At 38.6% G+C, this 11,708-nt stretch overlaps 1 protein-coding gene across 2 annotated transcripts in view; it reads left to right on the forward strand.

The window, feature by feature from the left end:
- The window catches only part of SPATA9 (spermatogenesis associated 9), a 75,528-nt gene that overhangs the window by 35,194 nt on the left and 28,626 nt on the right, over positions 1–11,708 (forward strand). Inside the window, exons 1-2 of one of the 2 annotated variants that reach the window (XM_008583365.1) lie at positions 7,594–7,654; positions 8,499–8,587. In XM_008583365.1, coding sequence (XP_008581587.1) covers positions 7,594–7,654; positions 8,499–8,587 — 150 coding nt within the window. Of the gene's footprint in view, positions 1–7,593; positions 7,655–8,498; positions 8,588–11,708 lie in introns of those variants that run through there. The other variant, XR_551273.1, reaches the window with a different exon arrangement.

Below are 11,708 nucleotides of genomic sequence, written 5' to 3' on the forward strand. Positions count from 1 at the left end.
CCGTGGCTCACTCGGTAGAGTGCGGTGCTGATAACACCAAGGCCACGGGTTCGGATCCTGTGTAGGGATGGCCGGTTTGCTCACTGGCTGAGGGTGGCGCTGACAACACCAAGCCAAGGGTTGAGATCCCCTTACCGGTCATCTTTAAAAAAAAAAAAAAGAATAGAAAGTCCAGAAATAGTTTCCAGTATATATCAGTGTGTGTGTGTATACACATATATGAAAAAAGTGGTATTTCACATCAATTAGAATACAGTAGTTCATTTAATCAGTGGTACTAGAACAATTGAACATTCAGAGGGATGAAAATAACAGCCTATTAGGGCCGAGCCCGTGGCACACTCGGGAGGGTGTGGCACTGGGAAGTGCAGCAGCACTCCCGCTGCAGGTTCGGATCCTATATAGGGATGACCGGTGCGCTCACAGCACTCACTGGCTGAGCGCGGTGCGGCTGGTCTCAAAAAGGACGAAAAAAAAAATAAAATAAAAAAAATAACAGCCTATTAAACATGAAGCATAAATGGCCTGAAAATTTTAAAATAATAAATTAAATTTGAAGAAGGGAAACAGAAGAAAATGAAGGACATTACATGTATTTAGGCCCTGGTAAAACATCCTTAAAAGGAAAATCAGAAGCTTTAAAAAGAAAAGACAATTTCATTTGACTGTAAAAAGACTGAAAAGTAAACCAAAATAATGCCTTTTTGTCTTTTTTAAATGTTTCTTTTTTTTTTTTTTTGTCCTTTTTGTGACAAGTAAGGGGAGCGCAACCCTTGGTGTGGTGTCGCCTGCACTGCGCCCAGCCAGTGAGCGCACCGGCCATCCCTATGCCAGTGAGCGCACCAGCCATCCCTATATAGGATCCGAACCCGCGGCAGGAGCGTCGCTGTGCTCCCAGCACGGCACTCTCCCGAGTGCGCCACGGGGCCGGCCCAAATGTTTCTTTTTTTTCAAAAAGGTAATCCACTTTTAATTTATTGACTTCAACACAGTTTGAGAAGCACTAATTTTGGTTTCTTCTCTATTGTCTGTATTTCTGGCAAACTGGAAGATAGATTTAGAAGTCAGAACAAGTTGGAACATTTTTGGCGAGAATATATCACAGATGGCATGTACTTCATATTGCATTACATTAGGAGACATATAATATGTTTGTCCCATAATTAGTGATGCTAAAATTGGCCACTGGATTGACATGATGATAATCTGATCCTTCCATCGTAAAGCCCAAACCATCACATCGAGGGCCAGTAGAAACCACTTCAAGCTGGCCTTCGTTTCTTTTTAATTGGACCCCCATTAATCTTCAAAAACTTCCTAACTTTCTGCCAGATTTCCTTGGCTGTCTTTGTACTTTTCCTTCCCCAGACCTGGTATCAGCTGTTTCTTCAAGGAGTCCATGTTCATTGTAGTGGGGGATTAAATTAAAATTCAGAATCTAGATATTAGGGTGCTTTTTGCTACTAGACTGGTCGTGATTCTAGTCATTTCAGTCTGTAGATCTAGAAAAGATGTATTCTTAAAAATCATGAGTTGATGATGATATTTCCAATTCTATTTAACATTACAGTGTTTTACTTTGTTCTTTGATTTTCTAATTGGGCCTTCTTTTTTCTTACACTGAAACTCTTGATTCCTAACACTATTAACACAATAATGTGCTTATCCTATACTACAAGGAAAATAATTTCAAATAACAAAACCAATATTAATACTAATTAATATTAATAATTAATTATTAATTAATACAAGAATTTGACTGAATGAAATTTAAAATGTTTTAAAATTTCTGTCCTTGGAATGATCTGTACTGTGTTCTAAAGTCACTCAAAAGAAGTCCTTTCTAGGTGTTGTTACATAAGCAATTTGACATAGAGGTAGTTTTTTTTTTTCAATTTGTTTTAGTGTTAGGGATTGCTTTTTTTTTTTTTTTTTGTCCTTTTTGAGACTGGCTGCACCGTGCTCAGCCAGTGAGTGCTGTGAGTGCACCAGTCATCCCTATATAGGATCGAACCCACGGCGGGAGCACTGCTGCGCTCCTAGCGCCGCACTCTCCTGAGTGCGCCACGGGCTCGGCCCAGGGATTGCTTTTTAAAAATTAGTATTTTGAAATCTTTAACATGTATGCTCCTTTGATCTCTACTGCATTACATATTTATATTTACTCATATTTATCAATACTACCACCATTAACTTACTATGCTTTTATCTTCTATTCTGAAATACATAGAATAATAGACTGTCTGCAATATTATACCAAGTATTATTACTCAATATAATTTACTCAGTATTATTTACCAAAAAAAGTACAAAGGAAAATCAAAGACAAATGTTCGCAATGTGTTTGTTTTCAAGTTCTCATTAAGCTCACACTGAACTGTGGGGCCATGTCACATGAGCCAGTATTCACTCTCATGGGTAAAATAAATAAATAAAAATATAGTGCTTTGTATGTGGAGAAAAACAGTTTTCTTCCAATAACATCTGATATACATTATGTGTTCGTGTGTGTGTGTGTATGTGTATGTAATGTGTCTTAGGTGTTTTGCACTTACCTATCAGTTAATTGTTGCTATGATAAGTATGTTAATGATAAATTTTTTATCCTGTCTGAGACATAACAGATTTGATTGTATTAATTCAGAAACTATTTATTGAGTGTCTACCATGTAAAAGCACTATCTAGGTATTGAGAATATAGCCTTGAACAAAACAAAGACCCAGAACTCAGGGAGCTTGTGTTCTGTTGGAGGAAACAGACAGTAAACAAATCTGGCTTTCTCAGCTTCCTACTATCTAACCAACCCTCAGTGACTCTCAAACATGGGTAACAATGCTATCGTTGCTAATTCTCTCCCTTTGTGTAGCCTGTCACTTTACCGTAACTATTTGTAGATGTCCATTGGGCTTTCCCCCAGTGTACTCCATATTAATGGAATCCAACTGAAATTGTAGAATATAGCAATTAAATAATTTTTAATAAGAAACAAAATGTTAGCAATATATCTGTTTTGAAACAAATTTATGAGATATGGAGTAGGTATTTATTTTTGGTATTAAAAGGATCATTATTTACCTTACAGAAGAATTTTATTTAGGGTTACTTTTAAAGAATAAGCTCCCCAAGTACATTTTGATTCAATTTACAAACATCCTATTTACACACCAGAGGCCTTAACGTCTTGTTAGAATGAGGAGGTCTTTACATTTTCTCTTGTGACCCAGAATTTCCCAAGGTCAATCAACCTGTGATTACAAGTGGGATCACAAGAATAATAATAACTTAAATTTCATTGGCTTTGCCCCACCTGCAAAAATTCAAATCTCTTCCAAGGCTTGAAGCTGCCCCATTTCCTCCATATAGTTTTGGGAATTCCCAAGGGGTGTCTAATTATCAGGAACAAGTCTGGTCAGCTGCCTGGCACGTGACATCTGCTTGCAACTTGTGACTACTTCTGCAGATATCGCCATGTCTCCCTCAGGCACTGCTGCAGTTCTGGCTATTTTTGGACACTACATCCTCACAATGGTACCACTACTGATGCAGTGACACTTTCAAATAGCCAAAGATTTTTGGCAAAGTCCTGGAGAATGCCTCTTTTTTCTTTTGTGTTTGACTCTCTGTGGGAGGGATATGTTACTTGTGTAGCTAATTTGTGTCCCACTGCCTTAGAGAGTTTAGTAAGACTGCTTAAGGTTTATCTTTTCATTCCATCTACTCCTAAGCCCTGTTGGATGTGGGATCAAGGATACATCTGAGTGACATACACCAGCCTGGGCTCAGACCCACTCTTCTCCCCTGATGCTTCAGCCACTGTTACCAGATGGGCCTTATTAGAGCAGGTTGCCTTACTTAATCTAACTTCTCTCCCAGGAGAGTCCTGCAGTGTCATGTATAAAGGCTTTTATTAGGGTGCCCCATCAGTTCTCCAACNTTTTTGGACACTACATCCTCACAATGGTACCACTACTGATGCAGTGACACTTTCAAATAGCCAAAGATTTTTGGCAAAGTCCTGGAGAATGCCTCTTTTTTCTTTTGTGTTTGACTCTCTGTGGGAGGGATATGTTACTTGTGTAGCTAATTTGTGTCCCACTGCCTTAGAGAGTTTAGTAAGACTGCTTAAGGTTTATCTTTTCATTCCATCTACTCCTAAGCCCTGTTGGATGTGGGATCAAGGATACATCTGAGTGACGTACACCAGCCTGGGCTCAGACCCACTCTTCTCCCCTGATGCTTCAGCCACTGTTACCAGATGGGCCTTATTAGAGCAGGTTGCCTTACTTAATCTAACTTCTCTCCCAGGAGAGTCCTGCAGTGTCATGTATAAAGGCTTTTATTAGGGTGCCCCATCAGTTCTCCAACATCAGGCTTATCTGGATTTAATAGGAGATGTTGAGACCTCTTCTACACACTAAACTGGTATCTAAGCAAAGTGACATGCTATCATACTTTCAATTATACTTCATCCTGGTATTTCACTAATTAGACATAAGTGAATAATTATATGGAAATAATATTTCTATAGTGATTTTTTAAAAAAATTTAGGGTTTTTTGTTTTGTTTTGATTTTTTCTGTTACACACTACTTTTTAGGAATAAAGAACCCAATGAATATTGACTTTTACTACTAGATTCCTTTCCAAGTCTCATTCATGTACATATAACTTTGGATGATTATAAACTATATTGTTTTAAACACTTTTTTGTAAATTTCTTTTATGTACATAGTTAGATATAAAGAGTCCACATTTTATAAACATAATAAGCTTTCCATAGTCTTGGGGTAACAATCATTTGTTAAGTACTGTGTTTCAATTTTTTCCAGCTTAATGCTAGACAGAATTGCCCTGCATTAACTATCTTTATACAAATTTTCATTGAGGATTTTTCACTGGGTAATACCAGTGTATTGGTATTGTTTGATGTTTTCAGATTTCTTTCAGAACATTCCTACCTCATAGAGTTGTTATGAGAATTAGAATAGATAAGTGATGTAACCTAGCTCCTAGCACATTTACTAGCACTCAGCTGGACTTCAATAAATGTCAGTTCCCTTCCAACAGATAATGATTTTTAGAATTACTTTGATATTATTAAACACTTTCTATTAACTTAGATGTGCGTAGTCTCAAAGCATGCTGAGCAATGGAGGATATAGTACTGGGACTGATACAGCTGATCTGGTTATTGGGTTGACAAGCAAAGGGAGTGGCTTCCAGTCCAAATCCTTGATCTGGGGCCAACAACAATTCCTAAAGAAGTGCAATATGGTAGACAGATCTTGGGGTTGGTGGGTAATACATAAAGTCAGGAGTAATAGCTCCATATCAGAGTTTGAAGTAAGTTTGAAGGAAGGATCCAGTTAGGTAAGTTAACAAGGTTCCAGACAGTTGGGTACAAATCAAAACAAGCTGAAACCCATGTGAACTGGGCAAATCCAAGTTTTGCAAACTTTCCAAAAGCAAAATGGTGCAGTATATATAACAGTATTTTCCATTTATTGAGTGCTTAAAGTTTAGTAAGTATTGTCACCTTTTAAAAAGTAAAATTTAGGCTTCGAAAACTTATGTAATTTGCCCAAGATTACACACCCTATTAGGTGACAGAGTTGGAATTCAAACTCAGATCTGACTTCACCCAAAACCTTCTTATTTCTATCACTAAGCGTTTACTGCTTTCACTTGGATTACGTAAAATGTTCATTTCTCTCAAAGATGTGTGCAAATCACAGGTTCTATTTTTCTGTATTAAAGCCTTTTAAATATGGATAAATCTGTAGGACTATTATAAAAATTACTTGGAGGTATTTATAATTGTTTTCTAATTTATTTTATAAGTATGGGCACTCTATTATGAGCTATAAAGAATAACATAATGAAAGAATTTATAAGGGAGATAACCAATGACACTGATATTTTGTCTAACTTTTTATTTTATAAGTATGGGCACTCTATTATGAGCTATAAAGAATAACATAATGAAAGAATTTAAAAGGGAGATAACCAATGACACTGATATTTTGTCTAACTTTATCTGAAGTAACATAAGATACATAGGCTATAGTATAAAAATATAATTAAACACAAGCCAACATATTATCACATAAGGTCACAAATATAAAATAAGAGTGGCAGGGTGGGATTTTCTTATTACATCATCTCTGTCATTTTTTACTCTACTTTTAGGGAGAGGGACATTAAAAAAGACAAAAAAGACTTTGTTAGCACAATACGTGGAGTCAGTTATGCTTTAAGTGTGGTAAATATTAGCATGAGGAATGTTTTTACTTGTAGATGTGTTAATTTTATAGGATGCCTAGGAAGGAGAGAACTGTGAAAAAGAGAAGAAAACCAGGTGAAACCAATTGGGAACTAGGACATCGGAGTGGACTGACGGATAAAAAGAACCAGGGGTGGGTGGGACTGGAGAAGAGGGAAACAGGGAAGGGACTACCAAGTGTTCCTCTGAGCTAGACTCTGATGGCCAACTATCTTGATAGGACGAATAAAGTGTTTCATTATCTTATAGACTCCCAGAGTGTGTGTTCATCATTGTCTAATAAGATTTTCTTTCTGGCATTGGGCATAATTATCTTAAAATATTGGGGTCACAATGGAGGGAAGCAGGTTCCCTTTTGGTTAAGAGAAGTGTGTGTGGCGTGGTGGAGCGTGTTCTCATGCAGATTAAGGACTAAGGGCAATGTGAGAGCCAGGGATCTGGCAGGCTTCACATGCTAGAAGAATCTTCTGATGAAGATTTCTCTTTCCCAAACAGTTCCCATGAATAGAACTCCAGCAGCCACAGCTTTGTTTGCTGAGAAACTGGTCTAGCTACAATTAAATATAAGGACTTCAAATTAAAGTGGGGTTTGAGTCAACCAACTCTTAACTCATCCACGCTAAAATATAACTAGGTAGTCAATCAAGCCTACATGGACTCAAGTTCTTCCCAGGTTTGATCAGGGGAAAATAATGGTCAACTGAGTTGGGAGAGTACTAGGAGGGTGAAGAATGAAGGAAAAAAAGGCTAAGATTATAAAGAAGACAAACCAAAGACTTGAGTTTTGTCTGGGTTTGACCTAGTGATCCTCATTTGGGTGAAGGAAAAACAATCTGTTCAGAAGTCTTCATGAATTAACTGCTGGTGTTTCTTTTCCATTTGGCATGATATGCAAAGTATTTATTTTTAAAGTAAATGCCAGCAGTTGATGTATTAACTCTTTTCAGAGGGAGCTTTGTTCTCAGATGATCCATTGATTGAAGCATCACTACCGAATTTGGGACAAAATTCTTCTTATATTGCAGAACTCCTTAGTGTGGTTTATTTTTCAATCCCCCTCACTCCTCCTCTTATGCCTCCAAACATTCTTATTCCTCCCACTGCCAGAGTGACTTCAGAAGCTTCTGTAATGAGTTCTCAGAGGCCCATTGTGCAGTAACAAAGAGTTCCGGCAGTGAGCTGCAGGTTCTGTTCTCCTCCGCTTTCCTGAGTGGAAGGCTGCCCACATCCCTTACTAATGGCAGAGTAGGACAAGAATTGCCCAGGCTTGCAAACTTGCTAAACACTAGGAAGCCAAGCAAGAACTCATCATGCCAATCAAACCTATTGGGTGGATATGTGGGCAGGTGTTGAAGAACTTTTCTGGAAAAAGTATACATCATCTTGTTGTAAAGGGGATATGGGTGTGGGAACAACTGGGAAAAATATCCCCTCAGATTCCCTTGCTTTCCAGGTCACCAGGGGGTGGGCCCAGAGTTCTATGTTCTTTTTGAATCATTCAGGGAATGTTTCTAACTTTTTNTCATGAATTAACTGCTGGTGTTTCTTTTCCATTTGGCATGATATGCAAAGTATTTATTTTTTAAGTAAATGCCAGCAGTTAATGTATTAACTCTTTTCAGAGGGAGCTTTGTTCTCAGATGATCCATTGATTGAAGCATCACTACCGAATTTGGGACAAAATTCTTCTTATATTGTAGAACTCCTTAGTGTGGTTTATTTTTCAATCCCCCTCACTCCTCTTATGCCTCCAAACATTCTTGTTCCTCCCACTGCCAGAGTGACTTCAGAAGCTTCTGTAATGAGTTCTCAGAGGCCCATTGTGCAGTAACAAAGAGTTCCGGCAGTGAGCTGCAGGTTCTGTTCTCCTCCGCTTTCCTGAGTGGAAGGCTGCCCACATCCCTTACTAATGGCAGAGTAGGACAAGAATCGCCCAGGCTTGCAAACTTGCTAAACACTAGGAAGCCAAGCAAGAACTCATCATGTCAATCAAACCTATTGGGTGGATATGTGGGCAGGTGTTGAAGAACTTTTCTGGAAAAAGTATACACCATCTTGTTGTAAAGGGGATATGGGTGTGGGAACAACTGGGAAAAATATCCCCTTAGGTTCCCTTGCTTTCCAGGTCACCGGGGGGTGGGCCCAGAGTTCTATGTTCTTTTTGAATCATTCAGGGAATGTTTCTAACTTTTTCCCCCTAACCTCTTTCGTTTAGTTGAGGGGATCCAGAAAGCAATCATGGACCTCATAGATGAGTTTAAAGATGAATTCCCTACCATCCTAAGATTATCACAGTCTAATCAGGTAATGTAATTTCATAATTTTCAAGAGGAATACAAAACGTGTGTTGTATTTTTAGTATCATACCAATTATTTAATGCTTGATTCTGCGATCAGTACCCGAAGCTTAAGAAAACACTAATTTTGTCTCAGGAAAACGAATTTTAAATCTTACTAATTGGGAAGGATCTATGGAAAGCAGAGATTGTGGACCAGGAAGTGAAGGAGACAGATGAGTTAAGTTTTGTGTCAGCAGATTGGAAATCTGGCAGTCTCTCACAGCCACAATTTCAATGTAGTTTACTTAAGATTTGCTTAATGTGAAATCAGAAAAATACTTAGATTTGCTTTAGCTAAAACCTATGGCAATTAAATCAGTGCAAAAACTTAACTGAGATAAATTGTAAGAATGAAAAGATAAATACAGTGTGGGTGCGTGTTTTAATGTGGAATAAAATAGTGGTATCAATATGAACAAAGTGGACATGACATGTATATTTTATAAACCTCTGTTCCAAAAAGAATTTGAAACAGATAAAGTATTGGGAGTAGAGAAGGAGGGAGGCAGAGAATTTTGAAGACATATAGTCAGGAGAAAGTAACATCTTGATTAGGGGACACATGTAACCTAATTTATTCAAAGGTACACACAGCTCTTAATGGAAAAGTGTGTTTCAGTCGTTTTTGGCCATAGTTGCAATTGAATATGCTGTAAAGTTACATGGTGCAGACAATCTGCTTATCCAAACATCAGACTCTTGGCAATGTCAAACATGAAGTACATAGCCAAAACCTGGAAGTAAACAAAAAAGGCATTCAGAGTAATATAGCAATCACAAAGTCTATCTATTTCATTCCAAAGAGGAGGTATTAGAGCTACCCTTAACTGTTCATCCAGACAACCGGCCATCAGATATTTACTAAATACCCCACTATTGCTTGGGACTGGGGAGAGGGAATACAAAGATAAGACATGATCCCTTCAGCCAATGAACCTAATGTAATGGAGACAGAGTTGTAAACAAGTAATTGCATTAGAATATGGTAAGTGTTACAGAGGTGTATCTAATTCAGAAGAGTGAATGATGCTACTTAGGATGATCAGAGAAGGCTTCATGGAGGAAGGACGCTTAAATTGGGTCCCCAAAGATGAATAGGTGTTTTCAAGGTAAATAAAAGGATAAGGTATGTGGGTAAGGACACGTAAGAATATTCCAGAGAAAATAGTGTAAGTTAGGACAAAAAATATGAAACAGCATAGTATGTTCCCAGAATATTGAGTAAATATGAATAAATGGCATGTAGGATAGTAGAAAATTAGGGAGTATAGCCAGGAGTCTGAGTATGGAGGCCTCTGTATGCATGTAAAAAAATAAAAAAGACTGGACTTTGTCTTATTTATAACACAAATATTAGTCATTGAAAGGTTTAGAACATAAAAATGACTTCCAATTTGCACTTAAAAAGTACTTCTCTAGTGGTAATAAGGTCTGAATGGAGGCAGAGCTTCTAGTAAGATTCTGTTGCAAGTAACAGCTAAGAACAAGGACAGTGACATTGGGAATAGGATAACGGGTTGGATTCAAGAGATATTTAGCATGTTTGTAAACTGACAGTGTGAGATGAGAGGGATATGTAGGGACTGAAAGGCTCTGGACTTCTTGGGTGACTGGAAGAACTAGGATAGAGGAAGGGCAGATTTGGAGGTAATGAGTTTAACTGGATCACAATTTAAGAGGTGATGCCACTTTTTGTCCGAGCTATGGACTCTGGACTTCTTGGGTGACTGGAAGAACTAGGATAGAGGAAGGGCAGATTTGAAGGTAATGAGTTTAACTGGATCACAATTTAAGAGGTGATGCCACTTTTTGTCCGAGCTATGGAGTTGAGTTGTAAATTGGATATGTAGGTTGGAAACTCAAGAAAAGTCCAGGCTGAAAATGTGTATTTAAGAGTCATCAGTGTATAGTGTGTAGTGATAGCATAGATTAAACCAAGTGTATAACTATGGTGTGCACTTAAACAAGTATCATTGCTCAAGAAGACAGTGTAGTAATGTGAGGGCACTGGATAGGACCCCAAGAAATGCCAGTGTGTAAAGCAGTCAGGGGGAAACCAAAGATAAAACCTGAAGAGAATGAAGATATATGAAAGCCAAAGGAGTAGAGAGAAAAGGAGAAAGGGGATAGCAGTCATCAAAATCCCCAAAGAAGTCAAGTGTGGGATACATTTTTCAAAGTTATCTTCCCTGTCAGTAAAAATTAAGCTAATGCTTAGTGGGTAAAATTTTTATTAGCCAGAAAATTTACTTCTGTGGAACCCCTCGTTCACCAGTATTGCTTGCTGTGTATTTAAGCTCTTGTTTAGCAAAACTAATTTTCTGTTCTTTGATCTGAATAGAAGGTGATTGCTGTATATGCAAATTATTCAAATTACTAAGCCTATATATTTCTAAAAATATAAACTGATAGGCATTCTTGTTTACCATGGAATCACTTCTGAGTTTTAACTGTCACAACCTGCTGAACTTTCTTAGCTAGACTAGAGTTTGGGGACTTGTAGAAGTGACTCCCAGAAGATGTAACAGACTCCAGCAGTCTCTCTACTTTTATAGCCAATGACTATTGAATGGCCATTGTACAAATCAGTTTCTTGTATGGGGCAAGGGGAAGTAGAGTTTACTGCAGTAAACTGAGATGAGAACACTGATGTGTCCTGTAGGATAAGACAATAGCCCTGTGGGCAGCAAACAGTTCCAGTCTCAGTCATCACGGGAAGAGGCAGGGCATGGTAAGATGGGAAACCAGAATTCCGAAGGCTGGTCTTACGCTGCAGGGGGAAGCAACTGCTTTCTCCCTTTGGCTTTCCCTCTCTCCAATCCAGACTTTGAGAAGGGGTGATATTGAAATGTAGGTATCTGGATGCACAGTGGTAAGATGGCAACCAGATGGCGGTCAGCCAAGTAGGATAGGAGAAGGCTTAAGAGCTGCAAAGGGCAGGGCCGGCCCGGTGGCGCACTGCTACAGTGCGCCGCTTGGGAGCGTGGCGGCACTCCCGCCCAGGGTTCGGATCCCACATACAGAGAGACCGGCCGCTCACTGGCTGAGCGAGGTGCGGGCGCAACACCGAGGGTTGCGATCCGTTG

Source organism: Galeopterus variegatus, unplaced genomic scaffold (genome assembly GCF_000696425.1).
Source record: "Galeopterus variegatus unplaced genomic scaffold, G_variegatus-3.0.2 Scaffold2897, whole genome shotgun sequence".
NCBI lineage: Eukaryota > Metazoa > Chordata > Mammalia > Dermoptera > Cynocephalidae > Galeopterus > Galeopterus variegatus.